This window comes from Homarus americanus, unplaced genomic scaffold (assembly GCF_018991925.1).
Source record: "Homarus americanus isolate GMGI-L3 unplaced genomic scaffold, GMGI_Hamer_2.0 scaffold15945, whole genome shotgun sequence".
NCBI classification, from domain to species: Eukaryota; Metazoa; Arthropoda; class Malacostraca; order Decapoda; family Nephropidae; genus Homarus; species Homarus americanus.
The window spans coordinates 206,208-225,000 of NW_024725940.1; the positions used below are offsets into that span (position 1 = coordinate 206,208).

General features: G+C 46.0%; 1 protein-coding gene across 1 annotated transcript in view; it reads right to left on the minus strand.

Moving 5' to 3' along the window:
• Window positions 1-18,793, minus strand: part of LOC121865319 (insulin gene enhancer protein ISL-1-like) — a 39,544-nt gene continuing 20,751 nt past the window's right edge. Inside the window, exons 4-8 of the mRNA XM_042364658.1 lie at window positions 15,568-15,719; window positions 15,251-15,341; window positions 14,433-14,601; window positions 10,504-10,719; window positions 1-1,146 (exon numbers count right to left, since the gene is read on the minus strand). Coding sequence (XP_042220592.1) covers window positions 913-1,146; window positions 10,504-10,719; window positions 14,433-14,601; window positions 15,251-15,341; window positions 15,568-15,719 — 862 coding nt within the window. The 3' untranslated portion in view covers window positions 1-912. The remainder of the gene's footprint in view (window positions 1,147-10,503; window positions 10,720-14,432; window positions 14,602-15,250; window positions 15,342-15,567; window positions 15,720-18,793) is intronic.

Sequence of the window (18,793 nt, forward strand, 5' to 3'; positions counted from 1 at the left end):
CTTAAAGACATTTTGAGATGATGATGATGAGTGATCGTTTAATATCTGTTTATTTTATTTTTTTTTTACTTTTTTTGTTTGTTTTTTTGTGTATCTGGAAAGTTTGTCAACACTGTGTCTCTTGAGTTGTGCTTTTGTGCTTCAGTAAAGTTTTTTTTTATTATTATTTATAAACATTTAGCCTATACGAGTGTCCATTATCGTCTCCACAGTTGGACACTCTCGATGTCCAGATTTTCCACAGTTCGGACACTTAGTAGGAGGAGAAGGAGGAGGAGGAGTTCGATTTTCATACACCTGTTCGGATCTCCACAGACGGGCCAGGGAGAAAAGTCCTTTTCTTTTCGAACGACTATCCGAACACTCCTACACAGTATACCTCCATAACCGGACGTGTCAAAGACCAGATCTCTATAACGGGATCTGTGAAAGTCCGGCTCTCCTTTAACGGGACTTTTTGTAAGTGTTGATGTCCGACGTGTTGTTTCTTCTTGGCATTAACCGGGTGAGGAGGAGACTCTTTTATTTACCACTGGGTCCAAGGTTCATTAATATTTCGTAATTAATTAGTTTGTTTCTTTTGTAAAAAAAACCCAAACTGTCGAACGCCGCCGCTGTCACCACCAAAACCACTACCACCATTACCACCGTCACCACCACTACCACCGTTACCACCACTACCACCATCACCACCACCACTACCACCATCAGCTATACCAGCACCAACTCTGAGCCATATAAGAAGACCACGACATTGTAGTAGTAGTGGTGGTCGATGTGGTCGTTCGTGTTGGATGAAGATGGATGACGATGATGATGACGACTTCCCACGACGACGACGACACTGACGACGATGACACTAAACCCTCGACGACTCGATTACACTGTGACGACTACCCTGGAACTCAACCATCAGGGGCTGGTGGTCGTGCTTAACGGGGCCGTCATGGAGTCGTCAGATTCAAGGTACGACACGTAGGAATCGCTGTGGACCGAGTCGTCGAAGGGTCCAGTGTCGTACTTGGAGTCCCCGTGTGGGTGTTGTGGCTGATGTGGCTGCTGTTGCTGGTGCATCTGCGACTGAGACTGCGGCTGCGACCCCAGAAGCTCGGCTGCGGCGCACATCTCTGCCCCGTAACCATGCATCTGCGGAAAGGAGAGAGAGAGAGAGAGTGCGTGAGTGGTGAGTGCGAGAGACAGGGACATACTCTGGAGACACACCTTTCAAGGAGAACAATCAACAGAACTCACAAACATAAACAAATACACATCTATGAATACACATTAACACATAATACATAGACACATAGATATAAATACACCCAGAATCTGAATACATACCTAATTATACCAAAAAAATACATACACACAAATTAATACATATTCTCAAACACACACACACACACACACACACCTGGAGGCCCCCCACACAACATCAATTCTCAACTCACCAGTAATAACTTGGGATCATTACAGGTAACACTAATTAACACCAGGTGACTTCCGCTCAGGTGTGGAGGGGGGGGATAGAGAGTTGGTAGGGAAGGGAGTGTGTGTGTGTGTGGGGTGAGGGGATGTGGAAATGGGAGTGTGGGTAAGTGGGTATAAAGGGAGGAACGATAAGAAGGGAAGAATAATGGGTGGTAGGGGTGAGAGGGTAATGGGTTAGGTACGTGCTAAGGGAGGGTGGGAGGGAGGGTGTGTGAGTGGGAGGAGGCAGGAGGTTGAGGGATGTAGGGAGAGGGTGTGTGTGTGTGTGTGTGTGTGTGTGTGTGTGTGTGTGTGTGTGTGTGTGTGTGTGTGTGTAAAGGTAAGGAAAAGGTTAACATCAAGAGGGTAAGGAAGGGGGAAGAACAGTGTATCAGGGGGGTGTCAGGGAGGAGAGGGAGGGTATGTATGTCAGGGGGCGTGTCCCACTCCATCACACGGTAATACCCCCCGGATAATCTGAGCGCCGCGCCACACCCCGGAGTAATCCCACAACACCCCCCAATAAATCCCAGTAATCCCGGCGCCCTGGGTAATAAATAGAGCGGCGATTATAATCCACGGGGCGTCCTCATTGTCACGCGTGTCTCTGATCCAGCAGCAGCCACTCTCTCTCTCTCTCTCTCTCTCTCTCTCTCTCTCTCTCTCTCTCTCTCTCTCTCTCTACTCCATTTCCCCCTTTCACCCCTTTCAACTTTCTCTCCATCTTTTCGCTTTTTTCCATATTCGTTAGTCTTATTCGCCTCCTCTTCTTCCTCCTCCTCCTCTTACTCCTTCCTCCTCTTTTTTTCTTCCTCATTCTCTTCCTCTTCTCCTCCTTCCCCATCCTCCTCCTCTTGTCAAGGCGGTTGTCAACTGATAATAAGAATATTAATAACTCCTGTAAGTTAATTCCTGAAGGTAATCGTCTTAAGATAATAAAGGTAACGTGGGTGTGGGTGTGGGGGGGTGGGTGTGGGTGTCGGGGGGGGGGGGTGAAGGGGGCTGTAATTACGCTGTCTAGATCCATTTCAATTATTGTTCTAATCTTTTCCTTAATAAATATCAAGACATTCACGTCTCAGATATTACTCTAATCTTTCCCTTAGGTCAATGTTATCAAGACAAAGTTATTATTTGTTTTCATATAATCGTAATAATTCATTGATTATCGCGATTATTGTTATTGTCAATGATTGCTTTCCCGCCTTTACGGTATAATCACTCAATAAATAATACGCTCGTCTCCCATCATCATCATTATCGCTGACGAATAAAATAACAATAAAATCGTTCATATATTTCCACGCGTTTTTCATAATAAAGTAAGGTTTTAATATTAGACTTACGTTCGTTTTGTCTTTATCAACAACGAAAGCAATGGCGTAAAATAAATAGATATATATACGTTCGTTTCCCCCCCTCCATTAAAATATATAAAGAGATAGAATAATGCACATATCCGTAATTGCCGATAAGATAAAAATTAAATTAATATAAACGATACGTCCCGTCTCTTTTTTTTTCCCCCGCCAAAAATTACCGACGACCGGAGCTCAAAATGAATTATATGTTTACGCTCGTCTCCTCTGCCGCCATTACGGACGAAGTAAACAAAACATCAACAAAGGGCTCGAGAGAAACTGACCTATAAGGGAAGAGAATCTGGTGAAGCGCAAGAGGAGAGGTAGGGGAGATTCTGTTCGGGGATAAAGGCGGAAGATCAGATGACGAGACCTGTTGCGCTTGTCGGGTTGGAATCCTCCCATCCCGTCCCACAACACCGCTGCAAAAACAAAGGAAGATCAAGCCATCTCCTTTATAACTTTTCCTCCCTCCTCCTCCTCATCCTTCTCCATCTTCTCCTTCTATTACTCCGTTGTTTTCTACCTCCCCACACTTTCTGTTTGTTCCGTTTCCGTCTGTTTGCACCGCTTCTGTTTGCTTGGTTCTCGAAGGAGGGAAAAAACACAACAGGAGTTCAAACATTGACCTTGTGGCGGCGGAGCTGTTAAGACAAACCAAGGTGGCGGGGTTGGGTCGACCTGTCAATCAGTCTTAAGACGGCCAGGCCAGGGTCACCCCGCACCACCCAGCCTCACAACCACCTCTTAAACGCGTCTAATTCCCTTTAAGTTGCTATATAAAGTTGGATTCTCAGAGTAAAGTAAGGTATTTTTTGCCCTTACATAACGCATTTAACTGATTCGCTTAAGAGACAAAGATGGATTTTCAGTGGTTCTTGATCCTCGGGTAATGGCAAGAGGACACAATTAGTTAAGGTAGAGTCTTTGCGCAATATTGACGCCACCGTGGGCCAGGTGGATGTGCTGACTCGCCTTCACTTACAGAGATAATTAACCTGACGAACTTGTGAGGATCTTAGTCCAGGATTCACAAAAGTTCCTAAGTGGATATTTCTTTAACTGGGGACCACAGGATGTATCTAACTCGGTTGTTGAAATGGTGTCGAATTTTCACTGAGACTCTACCATAAAGATGTGTTTTCTTAGCAACATCTTGGAGGAATATTTTGAACCGTGGCGACGTATGAGAACTATATCGAGCGGCGGCGTTGTCGTATACCAGTACCTTTTACATCAACACCAGCACGAGCACTTAGTAACGCCAGATAAAATATTCGCCTCTCTTCTTCTATAAAATAGCAGTGGCCACGTTTAACACCAAGCTTATACATTCGCTCGGTTTTTTCTTCCTAACATAGCGGTCTTACTCCAAGTCTTAACGCCAGACGAACGTTCGCCTTATTTCTCTCAACACTGGCGTTCATATGAGATAATGACCACTATTATTTTCATTATTAGTTCGTGTTAAAGATGTTATGGTGATCTACAGCCATCTTGACTTGCTTACTGTTTACACACGTCAATCCTGTGTATATTTCTTTATCTTCCTCTCCTGGTTTCTCCTCTTGTTCTTCTTCCTTGTTTCATCCTTCTATTTTCCCTTTCTTCTTCTTCTTCTTCTTCTTCTTCTCCTTCTCCTCCAGGTAGGTTGAGGCAGGAGGGCCGGAGTATGATTGGTCAAGTGTGAGTAGGATTTTCTCTTGATACTGATCTGGGTACATTCCAGGCCCTGCCTCCCCTCTCCCTCCCTTCTCACTTCTTCACCTCTCCCTCCCCTTTTCCTTCTTCCCTCCCTTTTCTCTTCTTCCTTCCCTTCATTTCCCCCCTCCCTCCCCCTTTCCTTCTTCCCTCCCCACTCCCTCCCCTTTCTCTTCTTCATTCTTCTTCTCTCTTCTTCTTCCTTCCCTTCTCCCTTCTCCTCTCTCTAGCTCCCTCCCACCTCCTCTCTCTCCTCCTCCTCCTTTCTTTCTTCTCTTCTCTTCCACTTTCTCTCTGATATTATCTTCTTGGGTGAGTCAGGGGGTATCCAAGGGTGAAAGGGGCGTATCTAAGGGTTAAAGGGGTGTGTCTAAGGGTTAAAGGGGTGTGTCTAATGGTAAAAGGGGTGTGTCTAAGGGTGAAGGGGGTGTGTCTTAGGATAAAAGGGCGTATATTAAGGTAGAATGGGTGTGTCTATAGGGGTGTAAGGGGAAAAGGGGACATATCTAAAGGAGCTAAGGGGTAACTAAGGGAGAAAAGGACCTATCTAGGGGTAATTTAAAGGAAAAAAGGGACACATCTAAGGGAACTAAGGGATATATAAGGGAGGGAAGATTCTACACACACACACATGATCCAAACATCGTAAGATTAATCGATCAATTTCCCCCTTAAGTTACCGGAGGCGATGAGAAAACACGGCTTATGGTTTGGGTAGAGTCTCGGGGTAATTTTGACGCCATTTTTACCCCCCTCCCTTCCCCCCCCCTAGCTATATCTTAAAGTAAGCCATTAAGACGTGTTCCTTTATCCTCATTTACGAGAAGAAAAAAAATATTTAACTTCAGGTACTTTATTGGTATTTAGTCAGGATTCTCATTGGGTCATAGATATCCCCCACCCCACCCTCCCCAAATTAATAAATAGACAAAATAGATAGATAGATAGATGAATAACACGCATCATCGTTTTCCTCATCTTCGATATAAACAAAGCGTCAAATGTCAGCGTTATTGCTCTGAAGACTCTACCTTGTTGTTGGTTGGGGGGTAGGGGGTAGCATGAGGGGATAATACCGCAGGGTATCATCAATTTCTCCCTTGGATCATGGACTTTTATTTCTCTTTTCGACACCTTTTAGACACCGCCTTACTCGTTTAGACACCTTTAGACACACACTCCTTACTCGTTTAGACATCTTTAGACACACCCTACTCGTTTGAGCATCTTTAGACACACGCCTTACTTGTTTAGACACCTTTAGATACACTCCTTACTCGTTTAGACATCTTTAGACACACTCCTACTCGTTTAGACACCTTTAGATACACTCCTACTCGTTTAGACATCTTTAGACCTCCTACTCGTTTAGACACCTTTAGACACACTCCTACTTGTTTGAACACGCCTTTTCGTTCAGACACACGTCGTTTAGACACCTTTGACACACTCCTCTCGTTTAGACACCTTTAGACACACTCTACTCATTTTAGACATCTTTAGACACTCCTACTCGTTTAGACATCTTTAGACACACTCCTACTCGTTTAGACATCTTTAGACACTCCCTACACGTTAAACCTCTTTAGACACACCCGTACTCGCTTTTGACACATTCCTACTCGTTTAGACACACTCCTACTCGTTTAGACATCTTTATACACACTCCTCGTTAAAACCTCTTTAGACACACTCCTACTCGTTTAGACACACTCCTACTCGTTTAGACACACTCCTACTCGTTTAGACACACTCATACTCGCTTAGACACACTCCTACTCGTTTAGACACACCCCTACTCGTTTAGACACACCCCTACTCGCTTAGACACACTCCTACTCGTTTAGACACACTCCTACTCCAATCCCTCAATTACGAAGGAGAAAAAATTGAGTTACACATCTTGGAGGATTCCTGAGGAGTGGAGATCTTTGTTATGGTGGCAGCGCGGGCGAAGAGGCGAGAGCGAGAACAGCTGAGCAGCTTATGTAAACAAACTGTCTCTACCTACCCGTCCACCCTCCCTCCCCCTCGCCTACTCACTCCTACCTAGCCCCTACCTACATACCCACTGTCACCACCGCCACGATAAACAACAACAACACTAGTACTTACAACCACAACAAAAACAAACCGCTAGGACACACACACAGGCGTACATACACACATTTAGTGTATACCCCACGCGTGCATATCCTGCCATGTACACACACAACGTTACATACATAAACACATCGTCCACACAACACTGTCAGATGTACTGTTAACGTCGCGTATACACACACACACACAGTGGTCAGTTTATTTCTAAATTTATTGTTTGTGGACAGATTTTTCATGATTAGCTCAAAGGTTGTCGACGGACGCCTGGCGAACGTTCTCCAGACTCATGTCACCGTCAGAACTAAACCCAAAATTCTCACTTTTTCATTAGACCCACCCACCCCTAACTAAATGCATTATTACAGTAGAGTCTCGTTGCAATTTGGAATCCATCTTTAGAACCTGCGATTTTTATTTTACGATAGCATAAGTGAGTCAGATAAATTTGTTCTTAAATCATAAGTTAGGAGGAAAATTTAACTTACGAACATTTGTGAATTCATCTTAATATCGTAACGTAAGGGAGTCAATTAAACAAATTATCTTATCTATGTTTAAGGGAAATTATTAACGTACTATAGTTTGTGACTCGGAGCCCTGTGTAATGGCGTGCGTGCCTCCGTGGCGATGAACCAATATAATGACACTACAGGTTGAGGAGCATAGGATTAATGGCTCGGGGTGTAGTGGCGGCGACTGTATTTGTAGTAGTAGTAGTAGTAGTAGTAGTGACAGTAGTAGTAGTAGTATCCATTATGGTGTTAAGGTATATACCGTCGTGCCTCTCACAGTAGTTTATTAAATCTCACGAGGACCCTCAAATTAGCAGGGTGCACCTGGCTGGCTGAGGTGAAGCCCCTGATCACTATCTTACCTGCTGATTGCTCAAGAGATACCTACTGTCTCCCTCACCTCACCTCTCTCTCTCTCTCTCACTCCCTTGTCTCTCTTTCTCACTCTCCTTCTTCACCTGTCTCCTTCCCTCTCTCCTTCCTCACTTCTCTCGATTTTTCTCTTCTATTATTTTACTTCTTTATCGTCTCCTCTTTCTCTCTCCCCCTCTTCTCTTTCTCTTCTCACCTGTCCTCACTTTCTCCCTATCTTTATCACTCTATCAACTTTCTCCTTTCTTTCTTCGCCAAACTCACTGTAGATCATATCGCCAAATATTTTAATTGACGAGCCCAAATTTTTCAAGAATCACCTCGCCAAAATATTTCAAGAATCATTATCGAAGTGCGTGTGGGATGTGGGCGTGGTCTTAGGGGTTGGCGTGGGTGGGCGTGGGGTGTAGAGATTATGGGGCGGGGACAGGGATGTGTGGGCGGGGTGAAGGACGTGGGTGTGGGCGTGGGTGAGATTATGGGTGTAGGGGTAGACGTAGGGATGTGGGCGGGGTAGAGATTGGCGGGGGGTGGGCGTGGGGTGTAGGGGTAGACGAGATGTGTGGGCGTGGGTGTAGGGGTAGACGTAGGATGTGTGGGGCGGGGTGTAGGGTTGACATAGGATGTAAGGGGTGTAGGGTGGGCGCCGGTGTAGGGTGGCATGGGAGTGTGAGCGCGGGCTTAGGGTGTGAGCGCGGGCTTAGGGTGTGGGCGCGGGCATAGGGTGTGGGCGCGGGCGTAGGGTGTGGACATGAGAGGGCCGCCGCCGCCCCCAGTGTGTGACGTGAAGTGGAGGAAAACACGAGAGTAGATAACCATCAGAGGAACTGCATGTCCGACCCTATTAATTTTTTGTTCCTGCTAAAGCCTGTGCCTATCCCTCCCTCCCTCCTTTCTGCCCTCACTCCCCTCCCTCCCTTCCTGCCCCTCACTCCTCCCTCCTTCCTTCCTTTTGCTTTCACTTCTATCTTGCCCCCACTCCCTCCTCCCTCCTTCCCTCCAGTTCCTTTCTTCCCCATTGCTCCCTCCCCCTCCCCTGCCTCCTCTCTCCATCCCACTCCCCCCCCCTGCTCTCCCTCTCTCCTCAACCTACACTTCCTTCCTCCCTCCTACCCCTTCCTTCTTTCTGTTTTTCCCCCTCTCTTCTTTCCCCCTCCGTTTTTCCCCTCAAGTCCCCTCATTCCTCTCTTTCTCTCCTCCCCTCTACTCCGCAACCTACACATGCTCCCTCCCTCCTTCTCCCCTCCCTCCCTGACTACCTTGCCCCTACATCTCCCTTCCTCCTTCCCCTCCTTCTCCCTTCCTCCTTCCCTCATTCCTCTCCCTCCTCCTTCCCTCATTCTCTCCCTTCCTCCTTCCCTCATTCTCCTCTCCCTTCCTCCTTCCTCATTCTCTCCTTCTCCTCCTTTCTCTCCTCAAACCATTTCAAATCAATCATTCAACTCTCAACCCCCTAATTTTTCGCCTCCCAATCTTCTTAAAACAAACTGGTTTACTGTCTAATCACCTAAATAAACCCTCAATCATCCAGTTCACTAAATCACCCACCCACCCACCACCCACCCACCCACCCACTCACCCACCACCACCCCTATCCTCCTATCCTTTAAAATCCAGTCAAACCCAATCAGCCATGGATCACACACATCCTATAACAGACGTCGTACAAACGGTGAGCGCGCACGATACCCTCAACACACAAGGGGGGGGAGGGGGAAGGGGGAGGGGGAAGGGAGAGGGAGGCGGGAGGGGATGGGCCTGGCAAGAGAACTAATCTATCCACCAAGTTGGGTAGGTCAGTTTACATGAGGTGTCGCAGCGTGGGCCGTCACCCAGGTAAGTCAACCGTGGTGGCCTGGCTGGTTAGGAGGGGGGCGGGGCAGAGGGAGGGGGAGGATGCCAGATGCTCACCTGTTTATCTATCTATCTATCTCTCTCTTTTCTGTTGCGTCAGTTTGTTTATATGTCTGGGGGGTTTTTTCTTTACATTTTATCTGGCAGCTGAGGTGGTAATCTATACATCTCGTTGTGTTTTTGTTTTTTGTTTTTGTCATAAATAATTGGGTGGTTTTTTTTTTGTATATATGTAAAATTTCTTATTTTATCTCATCGTCTTTTCTGCCTATTAACTTCGATAATCTATAAATCTATCACTTCATATGTCTCTCATCTCTCACTCCTCATTAATACATCAATAATAGAATAAACATGAAAATAATCTCTTGTTATTGTTTTCATCCGGGACTCGAAGATGTGCAGAACGTTGCGCGGGAAATAACTTTTGTCAGGTTCCATTAAGTACTTAGATTTTTTTTATTAAGTGATTTTGTAAGTATTAAAGCCATTGTGGTGTTAAAGCCATTGTGGTGTTAAAGCCATTGTGGTGTTAAAGCCATTGTGGTGTTAAAGCCATTGTGGTGTTAAAACCATTGTGGTGTTAAAGCCATTACTTATTGGTACAGAGATAAAGTATTTTTTTTTAGGTAAGACATATTTGAACTAAAGGTGAAATTAAGAAAACAAAGAAGAAATTAAAAAAAATAATCAGAGTATTGTTTTTGCTTCGTCATTCAGTCATACGATAAACATGAGCACCCACACTTATGTCTAGGGTCAGTGGCATTCAAGACATGGGCGTGCGGGTGTAAGAATATAAATCAGACATGGGCGTGTGTGTAGGCGTGCGGGCGTGGCAGTACACCTACCTCCAGGACGAGCTCCCGATACTCTAGGCGTGGAGAGGTCGAGACGGTCTTAAGAAGGCGTGGATGATATGGAGATGTGAGTGTGGCGATGATATATAGGGCGTGGGCGTGTAAGACTCTGTTCATGGGCGGTATAGGACACACCTACCTGTCAGATCAGCTGCTGGACTAAGATATCGGAAGGATCGAAAATTTCTAGAGCTGTGTGAAACAAGAGGGGCGTGTGTAGGCATGTAGGTAGGACATACTATACATGCCTGGGCGTGGTACAACACCTACCTGTTGGACTAGTTGCTGGTACTGCGGCGTGGAGGGATCAAGTCGATCGAGATCGTGGGTGAGGGCGAACTCCGTCAGGGACTTCCAGGGTGGCTGATAGGCGGTGACGTCCACAGGGCCGCCCATACCCACACCCATGGGCGCCCCGTCGTGTCGGATGGGAGACGACGCCACCATAGGTACGCCCGTGATCCCCTGCAACGCCAACTGTTTCTCCTTTGGGAGGAAAATAAAGGAACTCTTTTAAAGCCTCAAGTTCGATCAGATTAAGGCTGTAGGTGGAATGTTCCCCAGTCCTGACAACCTTCAACTACCTTAACGTTACCTGTTCAGACTGAGGCCCATTAGAATTGGGTCACATGGTTAGGTTAGGCTGGGGGCTATTAGCTCTTTGGGCTCATTAAGTTAGGTTAGGTCAGGTCAAGTCAGTTTAGGTTGGGGTCTCTTATAACTGGGGCCCAATAGATTAGGTCAGTTTAGGGTGGGATCTGTTAGATTAGGTCAGGTCAGTTTAGGTTGGGGTCTATTAGAACTGGGGCCCAATAGATTAGGTCAGTTTACGTTGGGGTCTATTAGGACGGAGGCTCATTTGACCAATCATTACTAAAGGATGTTAGTTTGTATGAGACTTAAACGCCAAGAGACAATGATCACGTCCACAGTGTTTACCAGTGGTAGTTTAGTCCACAGATCACCTTAAGAATAACCCCACCAGTTTATTTCACCAGAAGATTAACCCCAACATCCTCATGCTAACCTAACCTAACCCCAACATCCTCATGCTAACCTAACCTAACCCCAACATCCTCATGCTAACCTAACCTAACCTAACCCCACCCCTTGTGTACGGTCTCCCCTCTAAGCGGAATGAAATCATCTGACGTCAGCCTAATAAAATATTAAAAGTGGCGTCCCTATAGTGAAGGGGTTAACTTAATCCCCCAAGTAACGTTAGTGTGTTTAATCTTCACGTGATCCTTGTCCACTGAGAGAGAGAGAGAGAGAGAGAGAGAGAGAGAGAGAGAGAGAGACGTAATCACAGGACAGTGTGTAAAACGCATGTGGCGATCTCTATTAACGCATTGTATACGTTAATTCGTTACGTGCGTCGTCTAGGGGAGGAGAGGGGAGAGAGTCGAGTAAGGGGAGGAGAGGGGAGAGAGTCGAGTTAGGGGAGGAGATGGGTCGAGGAGGGGGAAGGTGGGGTAAAAAGTGGGGTAGTTTAAGGGGTAGGGGGAGGTAGTGGGTGGGATAGAAAAAGGGGGTGGTTGGAGGAGGCGATGGGGAGGGGAGGGTTGGGGGTAGCCGGGTGTATGCGTGTGCAGATGTGTGTACACGGGGATGCGCATGTGTACACAAATGGGTAAGTGTAGGGGGCGTGTGTGTGTGTGTGTGTGTGTTCCCACGCCCGAGTGTACTACACCTACTCTCCCTCCCTCCCTCCCTCCTTCCCTCCATCTCTCTAGGATCAATTGTGTCAACACTTCCCTCCACAACCCTCCACACGACCCTCCATATCAACACTTCCCTCCACACCATTATAAAATTACCCATTAACCCAATTTAATAGTCTAATGGGGAGACTAATAGGAAAATCTAATCTTAAATGAGGTCCTATAATGAGAGTCTGATAGCTTAACAGAAGTATTATAATAGGTAAGTGTAATAGGTTAAATAGGACAGTATAATAGGTTAGTGTTATAGGTTGAATTGGAGAGCATAATAGGTTAGTTCTAATTGATTCATATTGTACCATGACAGGTTAACAAAATAGGTTAGATATAAGAATGTAACAGACATTATGAGGGTAATTTTAATAGGCTGGTATAATTAGGATGTGTTAGAGAGAGAGAGAGAGAGAGAGAGAGAGAGAGAGAGAGAGAGAGAGAGAGAGAGAGAGAGAAGGAAACTCAATACAGAGACTAATGTTTGTCTTTCATGCCGCTCTGCTAGTGTCAACATTCTCTCTCTCTCTCTCTCTCTCTCTCTCTCTCTCTCTCTCTTGTAGTAATAAGAAGAACCACAATTACAATGGCGATAATTATTAGTGGTCTTAAAATCTATTACAACAACAACAATAATGATAATAATAATAATAATAATAATAATAATAATAATAATAATAATAATATGACCAATTCATGATCCTTTTATCACCACTTAGTTGTATAAATTCACTGTGTCGTGTCGTAAGCACAGAACAAGATCATTAACTGTACCTCTTGTCGTCGCCTGGTTGTGCCGTGTTGTGTCGTGAGCACAGAACAAGTCCATTACCTCTTACCACCACTGACCACACAAGTTAGCAAAATCCAACCCCCTCCTTACCTCCCTCCCCCTCCTTACCTCCCTCCCCCTCCCCCCAACCTTCTTACCCCTCCCTCTCCTACCCTCCCCCCCTACCCTATACCCTCCCTGTCTGTTTGTGTATATATATATATGTGTGTGCGTGTGTGTGTGTGGGTCTGATTATACCGCCAGCAACCAAACTACACTCAACCATCATTCCTCACTCCACCCCACTCCACCCTCCTCCTCCCCCATCCAAAAAAAAAAAAAGTTCACCTCTTGCTAGTTATCTGATCAAAATGCGCCTGCTGGGCAGATTCTCCCAAATATTGATACTGTATCCACAATTTGGGTCTTTAGAGTTGAATTGTTTGGTCAAACACAGCCCCGGACGGCACCCCATTGATGTTAATTTCAAAAAGTGTGGCCTGGCACGTGTGAAAACGTAAAGGTTATCTGATATTCTGGGGACAATTAACATCATCCAGTGGTGGGACGGTGCGAAATTCTTCTAGTCTGTGTGTGTATGTGTGTGTGTCTGGGTGTGTGTGTGTGTGTGTGTGTGTGTGTGTGTGTGTGTGTGGAAATAGCAGAAGGTGTAGGAGGAGGAGGTGGTAGGTGGTGGTGGTGGTTCAGGGGCAGTGATTCTTGCTTACTTTAGCGGGTATGTGCGGGTGTTGAAGGGGCAGTTGGGTGGGTAGGCAGGTGGGTGTATGTGGTCGTACTGATGGGTTGGTGGTGAAGTAGTTGAAGGGGCGGTGAGTGGAGTGGTAGTTCTACAGTAGCAATGGGTATTAGCTCTCTCTCTCTCTCTCTCTCTCTCTCTCTCTCTCTGTGTGTGTGTTTACTGCCAAAGTAAATAGTGGGTGAAGGAGACAATCCCTCCCTCCCCGTGTACCCCAGGAAATCCCCTTCTTCCCTACACCCTTCCCTCCCTCCTTCCTCCACCGCCTTATCCTCAGTCATCCCCTCCTCCAGGAAACCTTCTCCTTCCCTCCGTCAGCTCAACCCGTACTAGGACACCCCCTCCTACTCCTCCCCTCCGTTAGTCACCCACGTGGCGTATGTGTTTACATTTACTCAGCGAACACCGAATTCTCCCGCCTCTCCCTGTCAGTCCCTTATCCTGCCTCCCCCCCCTTACCCCACCAGCCCCTCGGCAGCGCCTGGCGTCCATCTCCACCCACACACCAATGACACGCTTATGGAATGTTACGCCAGACGAACATTCGCCCCCAGTCTTATCCATGCAATGGTGCTCTTTTATGGCGCGAACATTAAGTCCGCGCCATAAAAAGCACAGACAATCAACAATGCCTGAGCGTTCCCCTCCACTCTGATGGAAGGTACGACAGACGAAGGTCCGCCCTCCTTCTGCCAGCACTGGCATGCTTTATGCTAAAAGTATTAAGACTGACGAACGTTTGTCCCCTTTCTGCCCTCCAAGATGTTCTTATTATGTCAGGAACTCATAAACCAGAGCCTTTATTACTGAGACTGCACCAGACACGTGTTCATCCCACTACACATCTTGAGGCATCTTGTATTAAGCCAGACGTACGTTCGCCCGTCTTCTGCCTTGTGTGGCGTTCTTATATTAGGGCCTTAATAGCTAGAAATAAACCCAGACATCGGCTCACCTCCCATACCTTTTCGTGCTGCATCTGTTTCATCAGGATGGACCGCTTCTTGTCCTTACACCTCTTGTTCTGGAACCACACCCGGATCACCCTGGGCGACAGTCCCGTCATCTCCACTAACTGTTCCTTCATCAGAGCGTCCGGCCGGCAGTTGGCGGCGTAGCAAGTCCTGCAGGATGGAGGAGGACGATCAGAAGGGGTCCTCTGAAGAAAGTCACAGAGGTCCTACATGTAAGATGGAAGAAAGTTAGAGACATCCTACGGGGGAGGTCACAGGACATCTTAGGTGAAAGGTCACTTTGGGGTCTTGTTCTTTAGGAGGTTGTAAGGTCACATGGGAGGTCCTACAGGGGGAGGATAGTCACAGGACACCAGAGACTTCCTTAGTGGATTCAGGGAACACTGAAGGATAGTTAGGACGATGTCAAGAGTCCTGCCGACTTATAAACACAGATGTGTCTGGATAAGTGTGTGTGTGTGTGTGTGTGTGTGTGTGTGTGTGTGTGTGTGTGTGTGTGTGTGTGTGTGTGTGTGTGTGTGTGTGTGTGTGTGTGTGTGTATATATGGAGTGAGTGAGTAGAGTTAATGAGTTTTGTGTGTGTGTGTGTGTGTGTGTGTGTGTGTGTGTGTGTGTGTGTGTGTGTCTCACCTCTGTGTGTGTGTGTGTGTGTGTGTGTTTCACCCCTGTGTGTGTGTGTGTGTGTGTGTGTGTGTGTGTGTGTAAAATACCTGTGTGTGTGTGTGTGTGTGTGTGTGTGTCTCCACCTCTGTGTGTGTGTGTTTCAGTGTGTGTGTGTGTGTGTGTGCGTGTCTCTCACCTGAGTGTGTGTAGCTGCTTCTCGTTCAGAACAGTTCGGACTCTCGTCGTCTTCCCTTCACGTCGTTCCTTCCGTAGTGGTTTACCCTCACCTGTTGGGGGCGGGAAAATGACCTCCTTAAGTAACTCCAAGAAGTAAACTATCCCTCCACCCACCCCAACACCCCCACGCACCTTCCCTCCTCCCACCCCAACATCCCCACACACCTTTCCTCCTCCCACCCCAACATCCCCCACGCACCTTCCCTCCTCCCACCCCAACATCCCCACACACCTTTCCTCCTCCCACCCAACACCCCCACGCACCTTTCCACGCACCCTTAAGTTCGTTGTTGTTGATGTTAGTGGTGTTGTTGTTCTCTGCGTTGGCTTTCTTCTCGAAGGTGTCAAAGTCATGGCGGCAGTACAGACCGTCTTCCCGTAGCGCGAACTCGTCTCCAGGTAACAGCTGTTTCCCACACGCTGAACATCTAGACAAAATGAAAGTTGGAGCGGTGTTGATTTTATACAATGTTTACAAGAAAATAAGAAGAAATTAATGAAATGTATAACTTCTCAAATGGAAGGGTTATCTCTACCTGAAATAGTCTATGTATATTTTGCGTCAGTAATACTAGGTCGGTTTTTTCGAACATTCTCCCGCACTTATCACACTTATGCCGAACAATCTGTAGAGAAAAGAAACGAAACAAAATGAAATTACTTGGATTAGTCCTATGGTGTTAGAAGATCAGCAATATTTGTTACTTTTAAAGTTCAATTTGGGTGCTTGCATGTTAAGAGCTTGTGGGGGTTAATTTTAGGGTATAGGGGTTAATTTTAGGGTATAGGGGTTAATTTTAGGGTATGGGGGTTAATGCATACATACATACATTGGTTTTGACTTATTTTTGTGTATTGTAATGATTTCTGCACTGTACTGTTGTTATTCAGTAATACATATACATAACACTCTGTCGTACACCGTAAATTATTATTATTGTTAGTAGTAGTAGTGGTAGCAGTGTAGTAGTAGTAGTAGTAGTAGTAGTAGTAGTAGTAGTATTTTATTGCGATTATTATTATTATTATTATTATTATTATTATTATTATCATTCACCTTCATTACCTTATTATTCATCCTTTATCTTACACCTTCTTTCATTATTTTCACCCTTCACCTTCCTTTTTCATCCATACCATCACTTTTACCTATACTCTACCACCACTACTACTACATTCACCACCACCACTACTACCATGATCGCCATTACCACCACCACCACTACCATGAGATCGCCATTACCACCACCACCACTACCACACGATCGCCATTACCACCACCAACACACTACCATGATCGCCAATACCACCACCACCACTACCATGATCGCCATTACCACCACCACCACCATGATCGCCATTACCACCACCACTCACCACCACCACCACGATCGCCACACCACCACCACCATGATCGCCATATTATCACCACCACCACCACAGATCGCCATTATCACCACCACCACCACGATCGCCACACACCACCACCACACCACCGACGAGATCGCTATTACCACCACCTCACCACGATCGCCATTACCACCACTAATTAATTACCACGATCGCCATTACTAATTAACCACGATCGCCATTACCACCACCACCACCACCACCATCAACTCTCAATAACATATTTCGCCCCTGGACACATTTTTGCCTCTTAGCTGGAGTAGAGGCGAAGAGATTTTTTTACCCTCGTGGATAGATGGATGGAGGGTCCCTCTCCTCTCCACCCCCCCTTAAAGTTTTCCTCCTCTTCCTTTGGTGTGGATGCAGATGGGATGGAGGAGGGGAAGGAAGAGGGGAGAGAGAGAGAGAGAGAGAGAGAGAGAGAGAGAGAGAGAGAGTTGCATCACCCTTCCTCCCTCTCTCTCTCTCTTTCTTTCCCTTTACGTTAGGAAGAAAGGATTTTTTATTTATATGGAAGGAAGGAAGGAAGGAAGGAAGGAAGGATGTTGGTGAATGGATGAACAGATGGATGAAATAAGGTCAAGGAACAGACATACAGACAGACAGGGGGAAGAAACGAAGGGAAGGGAAGGAGATGCTGGGACGAACGGAAGGAGGAAGGGAGGGAGGGAGGGAGCACCGCCCCTTCCCTCCTTCACTCCCTCCTGGTTTAGGTGCGCTCCACAGATTAAACACCGGAGGCTCGGGTTATTTGAGTATAAACATAGCTGTCCAAACTCCGCCCTGCGCTTCTGATGAGATTTCAGAGCCCGACCAGGCGAGAGGGACACACCGTCTGGCCCTCTCATATGGTCGACGCAGGACGTATTATAGCATATAGGATTTTCGACGTTGTGAATCCCGTGTGGCCCAGCTCTATCTTGGTCCCGTGAGCTGATTTCTTGCGGGGTGGGGGGATGGAAGAGAGGTGGGGGTCGGTGGAAGGAGGGTGGGGAGGAGGGGCAGAGAGATGGAAGCCATTTGAAATATAATATGAAATTCCTCAACTCATGCGGAGTCTTCCATCTTGTTCTTCTTTTATTTTACTTTCCTTTTTTACATTTTTGTTTATTTTTTTGGGGGCCGTGATAGATTCTCCAAGTCTTTCTCTGTAATGGCGTTGTCGACGTCTTGGTAAATATTAACTCTGTGGTGCAGCGCCATTACGATATAGATGCAGTTCGGGGTAAAAGGGGGGGAAGACTTTTGTATAGCCCGAGATGATTGTGGCGACGAGCGAGGTATATTGTTAAGACGATGATGACAGTGACGACGATGATGACAGTGACGACGATGATGCAGTGACAACGACCACGACGACAAATGTTATGTTTTAGAGCTTTACTATACCAGATAATGACGACCACCACCACCACCACCTACTTGTTATTAATGTATCTGGTGTTTACAATGGTGCTGTAGTTCTTGACCGAGGAACCTCCAGTCGATCCAATTGTAAACGGGTACCTAACTTTATGATTGAGAAAGTGATGGTATGCAGTCAGTTATATTCAATGCTGGACTCATTGTTTCCTGATGTACCCCGAGGGCTTTGGGGGTATTAAAGTGTGTTGTAGCCTGTCCTAAACTGGTAGTTATGTTTATGGATGTCAGTGCAGAGAGACTCAGTCGTTAAGGGATATCTGGGGGAGAATCAGTTTATGTGAGTGAAATATTATATAAAAAAATTGATTGACTGACTGACTGACTGATTAACCAACTGATTGACTGACTGACTGAGTGCATGTAAACTATCACCTGTTAGGACACAGTTACGCAATTAAGGTGTAAATATTTGATGTAAATTCTTGATATCAATATTGTGATCCGTGTCTAAAAATTTTTATATATATATTCTAATATTTTAATTAAGTCAATATAGATGAATACGGATTTTTTTTTTTGTTTATAGTGAAAGATAAATATTCTGAGGACGAGAAACAAAAATTAAAAAATAATAAAAACAGAATATTGAAAAAGAAAATAAATAATACAGTCTCCTTGTTTGGTCGTGCATCGTGGCAGCGGGGTAACGGAGGGTAAACATGTCGTA